The sequence below is a fragment of the Punica granatum genome, chromosome 8, assembly GCF_007655135.1.
Source record: "Punica granatum isolate Tunisia-2019 chromosome 8, ASM765513v2, whole genome shotgun sequence".
NCBI lineage: Eukaryota > Viridiplantae > Streptophyta > Magnoliopsida > Myrtales > Lythraceae > Punica > Punica granatum.
This window is the reverse complement of record NC_045134.1, coordinates 8,823,235-8,842,692: the sequence shown is the minus strand read 5'-3', so window position 1 is coordinate 8,842,692 and position 19,458 is coordinate 8,823,235. Positions and strand designations below refer to the sequence as shown.

At 41.5% G+C, this 19,458-nt stretch overlaps 3 protein-coding genes and 1 long non-coding RNA gene across 8 annotated transcripts; 1 reads left to right on the top strand and 3 right to left on the bottom strand.

The window, feature by feature from the left end:
• Window positions 1-2,467: 2,467 nt before the first annotated feature.
• Window positions 2,468-3,868, top strand: LOC116189133 (3-hydroxyisobutyryl-CoA hydrolase-like protein 2, mitochondrial). 2 transcript variants are annotated; one of them, XR_004152330.1, is made up of 6 exons: window positions 2,468-2,678; window positions 2,769-2,890; window positions 2,994-3,054; window positions 3,215-3,294; window positions 3,399-3,621; window positions 3,727-3,868. XR_004152330.1 is itself a non-coding variant. In XM_031518664.1 (4 exons), the coding sequence occupies exons 1-4, from the start codon at window positions 2,637-2,639 to the stop codon at window positions 3,248-3,250; spliced, it is 261 nt and encodes an 86-aa protein (XP_031374524.1). In that variant the 5' UTR covers window positions 2,468-2,636; the 3' UTR covers window positions 3,251-3,350. The 2 variants fall into 2 exon arrangements, 1 of the variants encoding a protein (XP_031374524.1); XM_031518664.1 differs by lacking the exons at window positions 3,399-3,621; window positions 3,727-3,868 and having other exon boundaries at window positions 3,215-3,350.
• Window positions 3,157-4,182, bottom strand: LOC116189135. The gene is made up of 2 exons (XR_004152332.1): window positions 4,002-4,182; window positions 3,157-3,838 (listed from the first exon to the last, which is right to left on the bottom strand). It is a non-coding gene; the product is annotated as an uncharacterized LOC116189135 (long non-coding RNA).
• Window positions 4,183-10,599: 6,417 nt separating this feature from the next.
• LOC116187629 (putative disease resistance protein RGA4) lies at window positions 10,600-14,952 on the bottom strand. 2 transcript variants are annotated; one of them, XM_031516474.1, is made up of 6 exons: window positions 14,811-14,952; window positions 12,373-14,734; window positions 12,027-12,125; window positions 11,616-11,784; window positions 11,301-11,446; window positions 10,600-11,155 (listed from the first exon to the last, which is right to left on the bottom strand). In XM_031516474.1, the coding sequence occupies exons 1-2, from the start codon at window positions 14,831-14,833 to the stop codon at window positions 12,403-12,405; spliced, it is 2,355 nt and encodes a 784-aa protein (XP_031372334.1). In that variant the 5' UTR covers window positions 14,834-14,952; the 3' UTR covers window positions 10,600-11,155; window positions 11,301-11,446; window positions 11,616-11,784; window positions 12,027-12,125; window positions 12,373-12,402. The 2 variants fall into 2 exon arrangements, with proteins under 2 accessions (XP_031372334.1, XP_031372336.1); XM_031516476.1 differs by having other exon boundaries at window positions 12,373-14,841.
• On the bottom strand, window positions 14,588-16,420 carry LOC116187630 (putative disease resistance protein RGA3). 3 transcript variants are annotated; one of them, XM_031516479.1, is made up of 3 exons: window positions 16,234-16,419; window positions 15,343-16,037; window positions 14,588-15,234 (listed from the first exon to the last, which is right to left on the bottom strand). In XM_031516479.1, the coding sequence occupies exons 2-3, from the start codon at window positions 16,030-16,032 to the stop codon at window positions 14,893-14,895; spliced, it is 1,032 nt and encodes a 343-aa protein (XP_031372339.1). In that variant the 5' UTR covers window positions 16,033-16,037; window positions 16,234-16,419; the 3' UTR covers window positions 14,588-14,892. The 3 variants fall into 3 exon arrangements, with proteins under 3 accessions (XP_031372339.1, XP_031372338.1, XP_031372337.1); XM_031516478.1 differs by having other exon boundaries at window positions 14,588-16,037; window positions 16,181-16,420; XM_031516477.1 differs by having other exon boundaries at window positions 14,588-16,037.
• Window positions 16,421-19,458: the final 3,038 nt, after the last annotated feature.

Genomic DNA, 19,458 nt, shown 5'->3' with positions numbered 1-19,458 from the left:
GATTGAAAAATAGTAAAATGACCGGGACTTGGTTGAAAATAAATTTTAGAGTTCGGGGCAGATCTAAAAAAAATAAAATGAGTCCTCTGGGCTGAAATGTGACAAAATGGAAAGTTCGTAAAATCGAGTTCGGGACAAATCCGATCACCCACACGACCCAAGAACACTCATTTCACATTATATCCATCAAGCAAGCAATAATATTCAGGAAAGGAACCCTAATCATGCCACTAAGTAGAGAATTTACCTAGTTCGGAAAGTTGAGGGGCTTCTCTGTAAAGAAAAAAAATCGCCGGACAATCGGGTCGGATCGGATCGGTTTGGACTGCCCGTCCGAAGGAAGAACCGCTCGGAAGAGCTGCTGGACCGGACTGGAGTGTTGGGCCGAATTTCTGGGCTTGGGCTGGGCCTGCAAAAGAAATTGAACTGGGCTGAGGCCCGTTAACCAAAGGCGATCGGGATCGAGGGACAGCGGCGGTGACGGCTTTTGGGCGGCGGTTCTCGCCCCTGGACGCCGCGATGAAGGTCAGAATGGACGCGGGAGATAGCTCTGGACACCGCCGGCACTCCGCCGTGGTCGATCGAGACCTCACCGGCGCTTAATCAGTCGGAATCGGGGGGAAAAGCCACGGTTTTCCGACGAGAGTTCCGAGTTCTTCGACTTCCAAATTCGCCAAATCGAGAGCCAATTTTCCGTTTGTTTTCACTAGGTCGTGTTCCCCCTTAACCGAATTGCCGTTCCCTTTAATTAATTGCAATTCCTTCCCATTTTCGTTAGGATTTCGGCCGATTTGGCCGAAAATCGCGGAAATCGCGATATTGGGGTTCTGGGCCGGCCGGGGATCGCGGGCAGCCGGCGAGGGCTGCCCGGCCCCTGCCCGACCTACCCGAATCTCTTTTTTTTTTTTTTTAAATTAGGGCCGGCGGGTCACGGGCAGCTGGTCAACGCTGTCCGGCCTTGCCCGAGATTTTTTTTTCTTTATTTATTTATTTATTATTATTATTAATTTAATTTAATTTTAATTTTAATTTTAATTTTTTTTAAAAAAGGTGATAAATAGAAAATTGACAATTTTGCCCCCCTAGGAGCCGATGGACCGAAATTAGGTGCTGACATTGACCATCTGGACTGTGGCAGACCTTCTTGTTGAAATTACCAGTATTAGGGTAGTACGATGTCTTTTTCCTGTTATGCTCCAGAATTTTCTCTAATTTATAGATGTAAACTCCAATTCTGCGAAAGTATTGGAAAGAATTTATGAAAATAATTGTAGGATATTAGTTTTTTTCTTTTGGACTAGTGGAGCTAACCGCTGCCTAGACTCAAGGTCCTCTGTTTCAGTACTTTGCTCCTCCTCCCTGCCAGTTCTTAGGAAACAGATTTTTTTTTTCCCCCTTAATGACATATTAATTTGGGTACTTTTGGACAATCTAGAATTTTCTTTCTGTTGATCAAGCTATTAATGATTGTATAGCCACTATTCTGCAGATGGCTAACATGGATGGTATCGCCATGGGAAGTAGAGCTGGAATTGCGATTCCAGGAATGTTTCGTATAGTGACTGATAAAACTGTATGTTTCTAATTTTTCTCAGAATCAAATGTCACCTGATGGCTTTCACTTAGTTGTGATCACAAAGAATTCAATATTCAAGATTAGAAATCGTGCCACAGTTATTATGGATTAGAATTATATAAGGTAGCGAGTCATTAGTATTATTCTTTTAGCATATCAATGCCGTGGCATCGACTGTAAGTATTGCTGTGAAGAGATGAAGTGATTTTAAGTTCGGAAATTTGAGGTATTGTAGAAGTGTAAATCAGTTTTAAGTGAAGTCAGGATTTAAAATCTCCCATGTTAAAATGTAATATGAACTGACATTCACCAATATAGGACAAATTTGGATTTTAACCTGGCTAATAGTGAGCATTTTTCTAATCGAAAGTCGAATAATGTTGATTTCGTACTTTATTTCCGGTTGTTGCATCAGTCCCTTCTCTCCCGGACAGCAGGTGATCCATCTCACGTAATGGAGAAATTGCAGGTTTTTGGTCATCCTGAGGTTCAATTAGGATTTCATCCTGATGCTGGAGCTTCGTTCTACCTTTCACATTTACCTGGATATTTAGGTGAAGCATCTCTCTTGTACATCACATCAATTTTTTTGCCGTGTAAAGTTACTTTAACCAAGGCTGCCTGCCCTTCATTGGCGGTCTTATTCTCTTCAGCAGTCCCAAGTCTTACTGGCTGCTCTGATCCCCTGGTCTTGATATCATCTGTACAGTCAGTTTTCCCTGAATAGCAGCAGGATTTTTGTGTTTCAAGTAGGGAGTCCTTTATTGTCTGCTCTCCTTTGGCCTTGATTTGTCTGTTGTGGCATCTTTTCGTCGATAATGGATGGACCATTGTGTTTTCAAATAGGGAGTCCTTTTGTTTTCGCTCTGCCTTCCTTTGTCTTATCCCATAGCCAAAAATTTGCTACCCTCAAAAACGTGCAAGATCGTGCTGTTTTTGTTTTCTTTTCTAGCTTGAATACAGGCAAGAGAGCTAGTAAGTATAATTGGAGTGACAGGTAAATGTTTTTCTCCTCCCATTGCAGGAGAATATTTAGCTCGATAAACTTAATGGTGTGGAAATGATTGCCTGTGGCTTGGCCACACACTATGCACTGAATGCAGTATGTCTTGAATCTAACATGCGACTTTACTTCGATGCTTTTAGATTGTTTTGCTTTGTCTTCGAATATTGACTTTATGTCCTTCAACAGAGACTTCCAATGTTGGAGGAACGACTTGGTAAATTGGTCACAGATGATGCATCTATTATAGAGAAAGCTCTTGCACAATACTGTGATTTTGTTTATCCAGACAAGAGGAGTATTATTTGGAAGTAATTATCAGATTTTTGTAATGATTAATATATTACAAGTACATTGGCTAGCACTATCTGTATTGATTATGCTGCGCTTGTACATATGTTGCTGCTCTATTAGGATTGGTGCGATCGATAAATGCTTTTGCCATGATACCATTGAGGAGATCATCCATGCAGTGGTGAGTTGATCAATTTCCCTACATCAAAACCTTTCGCCATGATTCTTTTTCTGTAAGTTGCAAAGATGTAGACGACACTGGGTAAAGATGCAGGGCAGTTCATGGAAATAATGTCTTGATATTGTTCCTTAAATTTTATTCAACTTTCATCTCTGCTCAGGAAAGTGAGGCTGCTGATTCTTACAATGTGTGGTAAAAAACGACCCTCAAGAAACTGAGAGAAGCTTCTCCACTGAGCTTGTAAGTTACCTTAAGATCCGTGAGTCAGTGCCCTCGGTCCTCTTCAAGTGTTGTTGCAGCTGATCCTATTATTATTATTGTCTTCGATTGTGTATGCCCTTCAGATTCGTGAAGGGAGGTTTGAGACCCCTGACCGGTGTTTGGCTCGTGAATGTAGAATATCACTTGGCTCTGCCTCTCAATAGGTTTCTAAGGACTTCTCTGAGGGATGCAATAATATCCATATATTTATGATCTATCCATGTCTATTATTTCATTCTAATGAAAATACTTGCAAAACTGAAGGGAGTTGGAGCATGGCCAGTGGACAAGGATTTCGCGCCAAAGGTAGAAACATTATCCCACTTCACAACTTAGCTTTTTCCTGGAAAGTGTGCTTTGACTGTGAAAAGAAGTAAAGGCGTTCTGTGTTTTGGCCTGAATTTTTGGCAGTGGAGTCCTCCGAGTTTGGGAGAAGTGACAGAAGAGATGGTTGATTTCTATTTCTGTACACTTGAGGAATCCGAGTTGGAACTCAAGCTGCTCACAGCTCTTCGAGAGCCATCTGTTTGAGATAGATGGTCAGTGCCAGATGGAGAAATTATTATGGAATGATTTTCTTCCTATTCTATTCTTGTACATACCTATGTATACTATACTTAGGATAACCTATTTTAGCTATAGACGTAGTTTTCCTTTTATTAATCAAGACTGAGTTGTATACATACCAGAGGATTGAATAACAAACGCAAGCTTTTCTGCCCAATCTCAATTCTTTACATGGTATCAGAGCATCGATCTTGAGGGCAATCATCATCTTTTCTCCTCATTGCCGGCCTGATTTTCTTGACCGAGCTTCAGTCTTGCCAGCCACCTAACTGAGCGTCATCTATCATACTACCCTGCCAGTTTTCTTTTGAGCTGAGCGTCACCTGTCATTCCTCTTTTCTCTGAATCATTGAAATGTCGAAAAACTCGAAAAGCAGTAATTCTAGTTCAATCATACCTCCAGCATATCCCCTCTGCTCCTCGGATGGACTCGGGCTGAATCCCAAATTTTCGACAATCCGGTCTCAAATCCTTAGTATGGACTCTCCTCTGAATGTCAATCGAGTCCACTCCACGGCCACACATGATGAAGTGATGGTTTCGCGGCCAAAATCGCGAATGATTTCGGGGGCCGGAACCCTAATTTCACTGGTTCGAACAGGGGAGACTTCAAGAGTCGGGGTCGATTTTTCTGTGACCGTTGTGAACGGAACGGGCATCATCGAGCCGCCTGCTACCAACTCCATGGAAGTCTGGCCACCGATCAACAACAACGGAGTTCGAAGGGGAACTCGTCAGTGCAATCGCAGGAAGGAAAGCTCGGGGCTTCTTCGTTCTCTGTTCCACAGCAGCGTGGAAATGCAGGTGTCGGGTTCGGTTCAGTCAACCCAGGACAATCCGGAAATTATTACTTGGGCAACCCAATCCGGACGCATCTGGCCCAACTGAGTCGTGGGCAGTGGAGGCCCACTCAGTCGGCCCAGCATCCCTCTTCCCAGAGTCCAGCAAGCCACATAGCGGGCCAGACCCAATCGGCCCAGCATTCCTCTTCCCAGAGTCCAGCAGGCCATATAGCGGGCCAGGCTCAGTCGGCCCAGCATTCCTCTACACAGAGTCCAGCAGGCCATATAGCGGGCCAGGCCTAGGCCCATGACAAACAAACCGTAAACCTCAGCAAATTAGCACATCTCTCTGAAGCCCAATTACAGCAACTTGTCTCGATGGTCTCACGAGATGATGGTGAGGTTCATCGTTTAAATGGTGAGAATTTTATGCCTATTACTTCATGACTTGATTGGATCATTGATTCAGGAGCTTCGCGACATATGACCGGTAACTTGGACAGTCTTTTTGATATTATTCCAATTAATGATGGTCCAATTATTCATGTTCCGAATGGAACAACTAAGGCCACTTTCATTGGGAAGGTCTCTTTTGGAGATGATATCGTCCTTCATAATGTTCTCTACGTGCCATATTTTAATTGCAATTTATTATCCGTGGCTCAATTACTTCGAGAACTTAATTGCAATGTACACTACATTTCTGGTCTATGTTTGATTCAGGACCGCACCTCGAGGAGTACGATTGGAGTGGGTGAACTTCACGAGGGGGTCTGGCTTCTGCGACAAGTGTCTTCTTCATTTCAAAGAGCACGGGCAATGAAAGCATATATTGAAGACATTTGGCATAAGCGGTTGGGACATCCTTCATGTCGGGTTAAGTTCAAGAGTAATTCCATTTTTATGCATCGGTCAGACAGTAATGCACTTTGTGACGTATGTTGCCGAGCAAAACAGACACGCTCCAGTTTCCCAATAAGTTCAACTAAAGCTTCTTTTCCATTTCAATTAGTGCATTGTGACATATGGGGGCCCTACAAGGTTTCATCAATTTTTGGTGCTCGTTATTTCTTATCAATTGTGGATGATTTTAGTTGTGGTGTGTGGGTTTATCTTCTTCAAGATAAGTCAGAGGCCCAAGGTTTCTTGATCAATTTCTGCAAGCTGGTCAAGAATCAATTTGACCGAACAGTGAAAACGGTGCGAAGTGACAATGGATTAGAATTCACTAGTAGGGTTGTTCGGGAATATTTTTCTGATACTGGGATTATCCATCAGACTTCATGTATCGATACGCCTCAACAAAATGGGCGGGTCGAACGTAAGCACCGTCACATCCTCAATGTAGCCCGGGCTCTGATATTTCAAGCCTCGCTTCCTCTTGATTTTTGGGGGGAGTGCATTTCCGCTGCGGCACATCTCATCAACCTCACACCTTCAAGCGTCCTATCAGGCAAGACACCCTATGAACTACTTTTTCGTAAGAAGCCAGATTATCAGCATATTCGTGTTTTTGGATGCCTCTGTTATGCACATTATAATCCTCGATTTAAGGATAAATTTGGGCCACGTTCAAGGAGATGCATTTTCATTGGATATCCTTTTGGAAAGAAAGGTTGGCGAGTTTATGATATGGAGAACCATGAAGTTTTTTATTTCTTGAGATGTTCGCTTCAGTGAGGCTGATTTTCCGTTCAGTAGAGAGCAATCTACTGATTCAGTTAACACCGGCATCCGATTTTTAGATACTACGGGCCTAGCTGTTCAGGGGGAGTTTTTTTGGCCCGATCCGTTCAAATCCGGCCCAGGGAACACCATCCATGCTTGTGGAATCCAGTTCGGCTGAAGCTGTACGTGGAATTGGATTTCCGCCTCATCCAGCCCAGGGCACCTCATCTAGGCCCGCTGAGCCTAGTTCAGCTGAAGCCATAAGCGGACTTGGGTTTCCGCTTCATCCTGCTCAATCTTCCGATCCGCATTTTCCCTCTTCCTCTCTACCTGACCTAGTGGAAACTGGGCCTACTCCAGCCCAGTCCTCATCTGTTGAGCCTGCTGATTTTTCTCCGGCTCCACCAGCTCCACCCGTTTTAATACTTGACCCGATTTCTACTTCAGAGCTTCCAGCAGACAGCATTGCTCGTTCTAAGGCCCCTCGAAATATTCGTCAACCGAGTTGGTTCAAAGATTTTGTCTCTCACACAGCTCGTTGTTTTGATTACCCCCCGCCATCAAATCACCTATTCCATCGCGCTCACCAGGTACGTCTCATCCTCTCGAGCATTATATTACATATTCTGACATTGATGCCACACAATTATCTTTCCTTGCTGCAATTGATTCCGACATGGAGCCAAGAACTTACTCAGAAGCAATTAAGGATCCACGATGGCGCCTTGCAATGACCGAAGAAATTCGAGCTCTTGAGGATAACGGTACTTGGGTTGTCCAGTCACTTCCCCCTGGGAAGAAACCCATTGGCTGTAAATGGGTTTTCAAGATTAAGAGGCGGGCAGATGGTACTGTGGAACGTTATAAAGCTCGACTGGTGGCAAAAGGATTCACTCAGATTGAAGGTGTTGATTTCCATGAGACTTTTGCTCTGGTCGCCAAACTAGTCACGGTACGTTGTTTATTGACCATTGCTGTTGCTAAGAACTGGGAGATTCATCAGCTTGATGTCAACAATGCATTTCTCCATGGGGACTTGGATGAAGAAGTTTACATGTCCCTTTCTCCTGGTTTTCGCACCCCTCATACTGGTCAGGTTTGTCAGTTGCGGAAATCATTATATGGTCTTCGTCAGGCTTCCCGCAATTGGTACTCCAAATTTGCCAATGCTCTCATCCAATATGGTTTTCAGCAATCTGAGGCAGATTACTCTTTATTCACCTTTTCTCGTGACAGTGTATTTCTTGCTGTGCTCGTTTATGTGGATGATATGATCCTTGTGACCAATGACTCTGCCTCCTGTGTCCAATTCAAGAATTATCTTCATCAATGCTTCCGTATTAAGGATCTTGGACCATTATCGTACTTTTTGGGGATAGAAATCATTCGGAGCGGTTCAGGTCTCTTTCTCAATCAGCGGAAATACACTATGGTATTCTCACTGAGGCTGGTATGTTGGGCTCTCGGCCTGCTTACTTTCCTATGGAACAACAACATCGGTTATCTCAGGACGGTGGTGATTCCATTTCTGATCCGGGACGGTATCGTCGTCTTATTGGTCATCTCCTATATCTCACTATCAACAGACCGGAGCTCAGCTATCCTGTCCACATCTTATCACAGTTCTTACAGGACCCTCGCCAAGGTCACTGGAACGCTGCCATCCGAGTACTTCGCTATCTCAAGCAATCTCCTGGACAAGGAATTTTTCTTCGTCCAACTTCTCTGTCCTTAACAGCTTACTGTGATGCAGATTGGGCCAGTTGTCCTATGACTAGGCGGTCCTTGACTGGTTTTTCATCACCCTCGGCGGTAGTCCCATCTCTTGGAAGACCAAGAAGCAAACGACAGTTTCCAAGTCCTCTGCAGAAGCAGAATACCGAGCTATGGCAGCAACAGTTAGTGAACTCTTATGGCTTCGCTCTCTCCTCAGCTCTCTTGGTGTTCATCATGCCGGTCCCATGCACTTGTTTTGTGATAATCAAGAGGCTCTTCACATTGCTTCTAATCCAGTTTTCCATGAGCGCACCAAACACATTGAAATAGATTGCCACTTCATTAGGCAACATTTGCGCTCTGGAGTTGTCGCCACCTCTCACGTGTCTTCGCGCTTTCAGTTGGCTGACATATTCACTAAGGCACTTGGTCGCGATCAATTCCATTTTCTCCTCAGCAAGTTGGGAATTCAGAATCCTCATTCTCCAACTTGATGGGGAGTATTATGGAATGATTTTCTTCCTATTCTATTCTTGTACATACCTATGTATACTATACTTAGGATAACCTATTTTAGCTATAGACATAGTTTTCCTTTTATTAATCAAGACTGAGTTGTATACATACCAGAGGACTGAATAACAAACGCAAGCTTTTTTGCCCAATCTCAATTCTTTATAGAAATCATCTTGCTTATGGATCTTACAGTTTTTGGGTAGCTTAGTATTGGCCTGCGTGCTGTTGCGGGCCTAAAATTTTTTCGATCAGCAATATTGTAATTGTAATATAGATTTTGCCAAAGACATTGGCATAGCTCTTGATGAGCTCCTTGACTTGGTTGGGTGGGATTTCTTCTATGAACTTGGCAAGCAATGTATGATTCTTCTACTGCATTTGCTTCTTCCATCTTGTAGAGAGAGATTCCGGGAGATGAAGGGCGGTGGTAGCAGGTGGCTCGAACCGGCCACCACCATCCCCCCTCCTCTCCCTCCCTCCCTCTCTTTGATGATGCTCGACTTGAACACCTGCCACAGCCTCGAAGAGCTGCCCAAGATAGGCTCCCTCCAGAGTCTGATTCATTTGGATATCTCAGTGTGGTTCTTTCTGGAAAAGATGCCCAAGGAATTGGCCTCCCTCAGTGAACTCAAAGGGTTCTTGATCATCAACAACACATATGGGTCATCTTCTTGCAGAGGTTCGTCCATGACCATCACAGTACAGTTTCATTCCTTAGGAAATTAGTTATTTCAATTTTTTTAATTTTATTTTGTGACAACATATTTGATTAAAAATGATCTCTTATTAATCATATTAAAATTTTTGTGAAGGCTTGGAGGGCATGTATGCGCGAATAATGAAATAGAGGACTTTTTGAATTTTATAACGGAAGGATCTCTAGAGTTCCATGAGTGGTGTAGCATGATAATAAGATGTCATTTTCCATTTTGTGATTTATGAGAATTTCAAAAGTCACTCAACGACGGACTAACCTACGTCCTACGTGACAACGTCTGAAGCATTGCTTTGGCTTTTATAACGGTATATAGATGTTTAGAGTCTCAACAAATTTTCAATACAGGGTATTCTGCAAGTGTAGTCAACACAGAAGATACTGTCAAGAGAAAGGACGGTGCTGAGAAACTGGAGCCAGTTGGAGTAGTTAGTACAGGAAATATGGTGAAACAACATCAGACAGTGGAGACGTCAAAGAAACCGATTAAGAAATTGCGTTCGATGTTAAATGGACAAAGTGGGGAGCTGAGGCAGCTCCCAAGCGTGATGAGATCTTTCTGAGTTTAGAGAAGGTGAATATTCAATGTTATCCTAAGGAGTCAGGTCCGGATTGGTTGATAGCTCGGAACATGAAGAACCTGGAAAGTCGAGATATTACGGCTGAAGTTCTTAAGAGGACATGGAGACAAATTGGGAAGATCTGCAGGCTTTTTTTTTTTTTTTTTTTTTTTTCTGAGCTGAGCTACTTGGAGAAAGTACTACAACATGAGAGGGAGAATGTCCAACCTGAGAATAGAACTTCGTGTTCTCTCTTCCCACGTCCTTACCCTTCTATATACATACACGATTCGCGGAGTGCACAAATTTGGAATAAAATTTGATGAATGTTAGTATGATATCCTAATAGATGCCCTCATGCAGGACCTGTCACTTAAGATGGAGATTGGTTTCAGTGAGTAGGAGGGGAGGCTTCCGCACAGCCTGCAACCGTCTCTTTCTGCTTCGGATGTTCCACATGCAAAATAAGTAGTTACATTAGGTTCATGTCGCATTTTTAACCATACCATATTGATGGTTGGCATGAGCAAATGTAGCTGTTGTCGCCTGTCTTGGATTTTCGTACAAGAGGTTCCCCTGATATTCTGAGGGATGCGTGTCTATTGACAGTAAAGATAAAAGGTTCGGGTCAGTGGGAGCATTGGATGCTTGTTTACTGCTGATGTACGAAAATTGGAACCCATTTATGCCTAGTTACTTGACAGTTTTTGGCCCTTGCAAAGTCCGAGAGATCTTTACCAGAACAGAGACAGTGAACACAAGGGTGAAGGCACTGAATTCGATCTGTCAAACCAAGTCAACACTGTTGGCGGATCTATCCTACAATTGCCTGTTTCAAATATTCCACATCATAATCGTGTGCCTCAGAATTCGCACTGCAAGTTTGAGGATGGACATTGCAGAAACCTCAGCCAGAAGATGTTTTCTCGGAATCCATAGATCCACAGAGTCCAATATTAATTTACCAAACCTGTAAAATATTTCACCAAGAAAATGTCTCCAGCTAGCATTCAACATCGGTCTCGAATCAGATGTAGTAGTAGAAATAATTGAGACCGTCATCAGCATCGACGGAGTTGACACTGCCATCAGTCACCTTCAACTTTAGCATTACTTCAAAGGATGGAAAGAAAGATTGCAGCGCTTGACTCTCTCCACTCTCCGATAATATCTATGCACTCCAACTTGCTCAAACTCAACAAGGAAAAATGGTGGTAGAGCCCTCCATTGATCACTATGACTGATCAAAACATCTCCACTTGGCAATTTCAAGTATCTCAGCTGGTTACTTAAGAATGTGATTAATCTGTTGAAACCTGGAGATATTGGCAAGGAACAAGAAGTCTGAGCTGTATGAAGTTCAAAATTCTCTATGTACTGACCATACGAACATCAGCAAATGAAGAATTAGGAAAAAAAAAAATGGACGAAATTGTAGAAGACAACAGACGTAGTACCTACCTGAAAATACTGATTAATATACAAGTCATCCACCGCTCTTCATGCAGGCTGAAGCTCCGGACTTCATGCAAGAAATCAGCACCTCTTGCGCTTCAGAAGCTCGACTTGGAAGATGAATCTGTGAGCTCCAGGTAGAATAATATCAACTGTGTAGAGCAAGTATTGCCCGGTTCAATTGAAAAAACCGAGAAGATGAAACAGAACATGACTCGACGTCACATATGTTATAGCATTTAAATTATGGAGTCACTTAATCCATAATTATCAAGAGCGAAGAAGCCTTTAAATTCAAATTCGTAAAAGTATGACATATACCTGGACTGGATTAAGAACAAGCATCATCATAATCAATCAATTCCTCAATGCACTATCCACGTTTGGAAAAGCTGAACCTCGGTTATCAACATACAACATTTCTGAGAGCTTGATGCAAATTCTGTAAGAGGAAGCAGAGGAGGCCCTTCATATCATCTGCAATTGAGGTCTGCCAGAAATTTAGGGATCGAAATGGAAGGAGACTTAGTTCAGCAATAGATATTCGACTGAGAGAAGTAGATGATCCTTGTAACTGCAGAGATTATCCTAATGCTGTTTTTTGCACTCTGGTGGGAATATGTACACAGTTGAAAAAGTAAAACTATGATAAACTTGTAAAAACAAGGCTACGGTGATTAAAACTAAAGAAAATAAAAAATTCAAAACGGGAAGAATTTCAAAATGAGGTACCTGGAATGGATTGGCGGACTCACATCTTTCATGATTATTTAGTTAACAGGCTTTTCAATCCGACAGTTCTCAACTCGTCCTGTTTTATTATCCTCTGTGCTGAAATGCACAGTCAAGAACTTTGCTTAGTTGACCATTCATAATCAGGCCTCTAAACTTTAAGGCAATACAAGTGATATGGCAACCATAAGTATACATAATAATAATAATAATAAATTAACAAAAACAAATGACAATCAAGTCTTTTCATAGCCGTGTAAATCTATCATGTTTTGCCTAAGTTTTTGAATTTGGTGAACAAGCAGTATACAGATTAATGTATAATGAGAATGAGATATGTATTCACCTCTGGAATTGGAGCTACTGAGGTTCCATTTCATTCTGTAGATACACTCTGGATCTGAGAAATCTTAGGCCAGTCCTCTCCGATATTTGATTTCAACCTTCTTGACAGCTCTCCACAATCTTCAACTCTAAGGTACTTGAGTGATGTGAGCTGGGGAAACCAATAAGGCAAAGCCTTCAGATTGCGGCAGGCAGCCAGTGTTAATTGTTCAAGGTTATTGAGGTGCTGAATCCACCAGGGCACAGTCGTCATTTTCCTGATATCTGAAAAGACCAACTTTTGGAGTTCAGTTGGTCTGTAAGATAGCAAATTTGGCATGTCTTCTTGATCTTCTGGCTCCTGCCCTGCGAGGTCAAGCTCTGGACAGGAATGAAGCTCCAAGGACCTCACGGTCTTAAGTAGCCGAAGAATAACTCCACCAGGCAGAGACTTTAACCCAAGACAAAGCGAAATCCGTAACTCTTGGAGGTTGGAGAGGTGCTGAAACCACCAGGGCAAAGACTCCATCTTGTGAATTCCTCGAATGTGAACAAGCTGGAGTTTGCTATGGCCCTGCAGCCGCCGAGCGTGCAAGTCTTCATCATCATCATCATCATCACTATGATCACCATCCTCAGTAGACAAATCAAGCGCTCTGCAGTCAGAAATTTCCAGCGTCTTGAGGGCGGTTAGGCATCGAAGAATTGTCCTCACAGAGGCATCTTTAAGGCAAGGCCAACACTTGATTGCAAGAGACTGAAGAGAGGGGAGGGACTGAAACAATTCTACCGGCAAGTGCTTTGCATCCCCCACTGATTCAATGGTGATGGAGGTGAGTGTCGAGAGAGACATATAAGATATGGAGGTCATCATCATCATCATCAATGGAGTTGGCACTGCCATTGTAAATTGGGAGGAAAGTGGAACTGTAGCATGGCACCCAACATCCCTCAACAACTGCTGTAAAATTTTGTTCGTGGTTCCCCTCAGTTGCAGTCGCTGACAATGCATGTAAGAGAATCTCGGGCACTCATCTATGGAGAGCTTGATCTTGTCTGAGAATATTGGGAGCATAAAAAAAGAAGAATCATCCTCATCCTGAATATGTTCTTCTCCTTCCGTTCCAGTGCCCGTCCTCCACCCCTTGAATTCATCCAAATGCTTCAGCTCTATTTCTTCCAAGGATGGAAAGAAATTAGACTGCAGTCTTTCACTGTTCTCTGATAATTCTATCCACTCTAGATTCCTCAACGTCTCCAAAGAGATTCTTTTCAAGGAATGAAGATCATCTAGAGGAGGTAAATACCTGCATTGAGGACAATCACTGATTTCAATCACGACTAGCTTATCGAGCTGAGCAACCCAGGATGAAAACCTCACACCACTGTATCCTTCTATCCTCAATCCCCTCAGATCTGGATGGGGTCGAAATCTTTCTAAATCCACTCTTTCATTGGCTGTATCTCCTTTCCAGACCCAATGTAGGCCCAAATATTGAAGAGCAAAATTCTCCATAAAGCAGGATGCATCCTCCTCACTCGAGATACTTGCTGATCTTTCCAAGTTCTGAATGGCCAGTTCGTTTCTCAATCCGGTAAGCTTGCTCAACTCGTTGAACCTTGCAGCATCTGAGTTCCATTGCGCTCCCACCACAAATGTACTTAACATTTGCAGACCAGTCAACTTTCCAATCCCTCTAGGCATATGTGTTAACCTTGAACATCCACTCACATCAAGCTGCCTTAGATTGACTAACTTCGTAATGCCCCTTGGTAATTTTTGAAGACTGAGACATTCTCTGAGATTAAGCGTCTCAAGATTGCACAATCTGCTTATGGAATTCGGAAGAGAAATTAACTTATCATTCTTTGAGAGATCGAGGCTCCTCAAATGCTTCAGTTCACTGATCGAATCAAATGTCACGTCCCAGACAACACCTTGAAGACGTAGTGCCCGTAGATTTCTAAAACATGAAATATCCAAATGCCCAATCTCAATCCTCTTTTCAACAATAAGAAGCAGGGACCTTATTGTTCCGTCTCTCTCAAATCTATTCCACTCATAATCCTCAGTAGCAATTATAGATACATGACGAGCTCCTCCTTGGGGCATAATCTCATGTGCCCTATCAATAGTGATGCACTCATTTCCGGCAACAGACTGTGCAAGGTCATGCATGAGATAATGCATCTTGCATCTTACAATATTGCCATACATTTCTTTTTCTACATCCTGGAAAAAGCCTCTCGAAAGCAGCTCCATGAAATGATCTTGACCAGCTTCTTCAATTGTTCTCTTACTGCCTAAGGGATTGACATATCCCTGTGCCATCCAAAGATGAACAAGCTCACGCGGCTCCAACACATAGTCTTTCGGAAACAAGCTGCAATAAGAAAAGCACCGTTTCAGATGTGATGGCAGAAAACCGTAGCTCATCTTAAGCGATGGCATGATATCACCTTCCTCTTGGTTTATTCTCCATAGATCAATATTCTTGAATTTCGGCCAATCTTCTTTGGCATTTCTCGAGAATAATAGCAGTCACCCGATCGTCATAATCGCAAGGGGAACACCTGCACATTTCTTTAGGATTTCTTTTGCGACCATTTCTAAATTTTGATTCCTCCACTCAAGTGCTTCCTTCCTTGTAATTCGCTTTAGCAGGGACAGTGATTCCTCCTCGGATAAGCCACTTAATTCATGCAATGCATCCGTCATAGTTCTGGCCACTCGAGGAGTACGTGTGGTCACCAATATCTTACTTCCTTTTGTGCCATTTTGAAGAAGTCTGTGAAGTTTCAACCACTCACGCGGATTCTCATTCCACACATCATCTAACACAAGCAGAAACTTCTTTCCATGGAGCTCTTCTCCAAGCTTTTCCTGCAATTCATGCATGTCGAGATTTGCATTTAGTTCCTCACTAGCAATGCATTCTCGTAATATCTTCCTCAGAATATTCTGCACGTCAAAATAGGTTGAGACACAAACCCAGAGCTTCAACTCGAAGTATTCCTTCACGCTCTTATCGTTGAATACGAGTCTTGCCAATGTTGTTTTCCCTAGGCCACCAATACCCACTATTGGGAGGACGGTGACATTTTCATCAAAATCAGTATTAAGTAAGAATTCAATGATTTCATTCTTGTCCTTATCTCTTCCAATCACATATGGCCAACGCTCGTACGGAGAAGTTTCTGGCCTGACCTGGTTCTCCACCAAACTCCCAATAAGATCATTGTATCCCCCGATCCGAAAGAGGGACCTATCATGTGAAATAGCATCAATCCTCTCCCTCATCTTCTTAAGTCGATGAGCCATCTTAAATTGATGAACAAGCTGGTTAGAAGAGGAGAAGAATATGCTCACTTCACTGAGGATCCGGTTACCTCCTCCTCCCATCACTATCCGACGACGCAAAACTTCAGTAGAGAAGTCACCCAGCAGGTCATCAGCATCGTAAATCACGTCGATAAGCTCCATGAGCCAATGATTCACGTTCTCATCCTCGATTTGTCTCTTCCCAGCCTCACGAAGCACGATACCAATAATAGAGACAGTCTGCTGGAATTTCCGGAGCTCAACTTTGACAACACGAGCTAGTCTGATCTCCTCGGAGATGACGGAAAGGAGATCTCCGGTGATGGATTCCACAACGTTCCCGATAATAAGTTCGGCCATAGTTACTGCCAACACAGATTGATAGTCAATGGAAGAATTAAGACAGTCATAGAGAAACTCGAACTAGCTGGATCTGATCTTAAACTATCATAAAAGAGAAAAAAAAAAACAGAGACTTATCACGTATGAATATATGAAAGAAAATTACAAGTGGTTGGCAACAGCTAATGAAAAGATGTCCCATCCCCCAAAAGATCTAACCTTCCTGATCTGATCTACTTCCCAGATGGGCGAGTTTCGCCGGTAATTAACCGGGTTTGCAACTGACGCGGCTGTGGCGAAGGCAGTGGAGGTGGCGGCGGTGGATGGGTGGAGAAGAAGCGGACGGGATGGGGGAGAAATTTAAGAATGTTTTTGGCTGAATAAATTAAAGAATAAACTAGACGAACAGCTCATATGTTATATTGTTATAATTTTTCTTCTTTTATGAAATATTGTTATAAGTCCTTACTTGATAATAAAATAAAAGCCGTGGCCAACTATTCAACAGGGAGGAGACTCCGTGTTACGGTGATACGGAGTCGAACTATAAATTCTTAAAAAAATTATTGTTATAAGTTATTTCATCATTTATATCTATATATATACTAATGAATTTGCACGTGCGTTGCAAGTGAAATCTTATTTGATAATGTTAAAATACGTAATACTAGAACGATAAAATATATAAGAGTATTCTTTTAAAAAAAGAAATATACAAATTATAAATAAATTAATAGTACCTCATTTTGAATGGATTTATGATCATTTTTGATCAAAAATCTGTACTTAATTTGATTTATGAATAAATAAAATAAAAATAATTAATAATATTTATGATGATTGACAACCCAAAAAAAAATGTCTTTTTTATTATTTTTAGCATGAATTTTTTAATTGAAAAAATAGTAAATTATGAGTTTCTTATCACATCTAGCATACTGTTATTTTCCTGTCAATTTTAACGGATTTTTCTAAAATGGCACTAACATCGTAGATATGGCACATGAAAATTTACCAAATGGACTCCATGGTATTTAAATATTAAATTAAAAATAAAAATTATTAAAAGGAAACTAATAATATTCACAAAAGATATTCAATATAATTTTATAACAAAATAAATAAATAATATTAAATTCAATGGAAACATATATATGTATATATATTAATAATAATATACATAAAAAAAAGTATATGAAAAATGGTAAATCTCTATATCTAAATTTATATGCTTAACATAAAAAGGTAGTTACAAAATTCACATACTAATTACAAATCATTATATCTAAATATATGTATCAGTTTTGTACAATTTTAGGAAATTATCCCCATTATTTTTTACTCTATTGAAAAAAAGTAAAACTAAATATAAAACTATAAAACTACTCAAATTTTGACCTATATTTCTTATCTCGCTCATACATTAATGCGGTCATCTTCCACTTTACTTTTTACTCATTTCTCTTCAATCTCCACTTTATCTCTATCTCAACCTGAGTTATTTTTCTTTTCTTTCACTAAAAAATTATTTTTTTCAATTTTCATCACAATTTTTTTAATTTTTTAATAATAACACAACTATGCGGAATTACAAATGGTATATAATGATGAAAATAAAGATGTGATGTTTTAAATTATGTTTTATTCACAACGCGCGTAGTGCTAGTGCAGAGTCTAGTGTATGAATAATAAAAAGGGTTAATAGCGCCATATAACCTAACATTTGAAGGAATTCTTAGTTCTAGCCCAAACTTAATTTTTTACCTGAGATATCCCAACGTTGACGTGTTGGTTTCAAATCTATCCCAACGCTAACTTTCCGTCCAAAATTGACGGAATTGCACACGTGGCAAGTTAATTTCACATCTATCCCGACACTTGTTACAAAATTAACGTACCACGTGTGCAATTCCGTCAATTTTAGACGGAAAGTTAGCGTCAGGATTGATTTGAAACCAACACGTCAACGTTGGGATATTTCAGGTAAAAAATCAAGTTTGGGTTAGAACTAAGAATTCCTTCAAACGTTAGACTATATGGCGCTATTATTCCTAATAAAAAAGATAGTTTAAGTTAAGGAGTTAAATTGAACCGAATTGAATTATCTTGTTTGGAATGCATTTGAAAGAGAATAATTTGTTTGCAAAAGATTTGAAATTTTAAAAATTAATGTCGTTAGCTTCAAATGAATTGAATTATTGCTAAATCTTTATTGATTTTGGCCCAATTTGAATTTCAATGTAAATCTTGCATTTTTAAAACAAATTTTGTCATTTTGATGCCAAATAATAATATTCAATTGAATTCTTATAAAATGAATCAACTTCTTGGATTTTAAAACTAGAATTGAAACATCAATCGAGGTTTTAAGATTTGACCCATATGGCGTGCTTTTATATATTATATATAAGGGAAAATGACATTATCGGTCCTATATGTTTGCCGATTTTTGACATCGAGTCCTAAATGTTTCAGTTTGAAAAAACAAGTCCTATAAGTTTGGAAAAAGTGTAATTTTTGGTCCTATCCGTTACCCCCGTTAACGGAGTTGGCAACAGTGCTAACGGACTCGCCAGCTGGCTGTTAAGTGGCGACATGGCGCGAACGGCCCGACTCCACGCGTGTGGGCGGCCCGAATTCCGGAAGACTCGGCTTGAATTTTAACTCGGCACCCGGCTTCTCCTTCGATTCTACCCGAGTAAAATTCCCAAAATTTCAAAACCCTAATTCGTTCCTAATCGTGAAATCCACCTCTCCCTCCTGAAATCAACGTCCTCCCTCCTGAAATCCATCCCTCCTGAATTCGACTTCTTCCTCCATCCTGAACGCAGCTCGTCCCCTCGGTTGAATCCAAGAAGCCTTCAGGTACTTTGGCTCCATTCTACTCGTCCTGCGCGAAGAGATACAGATTCTTCAGGTACTTTGCGGCTCCCACTTTCGCGATCGTTACTGTTTGTGGAAATCTGTGGAACTGTCTGATGTTAATGGAAATTCCGGTGCCGATCCTCCAATCAGTCGCCCTCTTGCTCCTGTATGTGTTTGTCTGTGTTTCAGGTTCCAGCTAGTTCTCGTGTCCCAGCCGTCTCTCTCCAGACTCAAGGACCAGCTCCTCCCGAAAAACCCTAACATCTACCACTTCTCCTAGATCCGCGCCACCACCATCGGCCTCTCCGCCCGACGGTTCTTCTGAATTCTTCGATTGAATCCCCTTCTGAATCCTTCGATTGAATCCCCTTCTGAATCCTTCGATTGAATCCCCTTTGATTGAATCCCATTTCCTCAACTTAATCCCCTCCTGAGTCCTCTGGGCCCTAAATCGAAGACCAGTGTCTGTCCCCTTTGATCGAGCTTCAAACTCTGTCCTGACGCATTCCCGTCATGGAATCGGTGATGAGTCGTGGAAAAGGGCAGCAAACTTCTAGAGGAAAGGCCCGAAGAGGGGAG

Excerpts from the sequence above, each read along its gene's own strand:
- LOC116187630 (XM_031516478.1), bottom strand. The coding sequence starts at position 16,032 with ATGGCCGAACTTATTATCGGGAACGTTGTGGAATCCATCACCGGAGAT.
- LOC116189133 (XM_031518664.1), top strand. The coding sequence starts at position 2,637 with ATGATTGCCTGTGGCTTGGCCACACACTATGCACTGAATGCA. Across the intron at positions 2,679-2,768 it reads CACACTATGCACTGAATGCA|AGACTTCCAATGTTGGAGGA; the intron begins GTATGTCTTGAA and ends GTCCTTCAACAG. Across the intron at positions 2,891-2,993 it reads AAGAGGAGTATTATTTGGAA|GATTGGTGCGATCGATAAAT; the intron begins GTAATTATCAGA and ends CTGCTCTATTAG.
- LOC116187629 (XM_031516476.1), bottom strand. The coding sequence starts at position 14,802 with ATGCCATCGCTTAAGATGAGCTACGGTTTTCTGCCATCACATCTGAAA.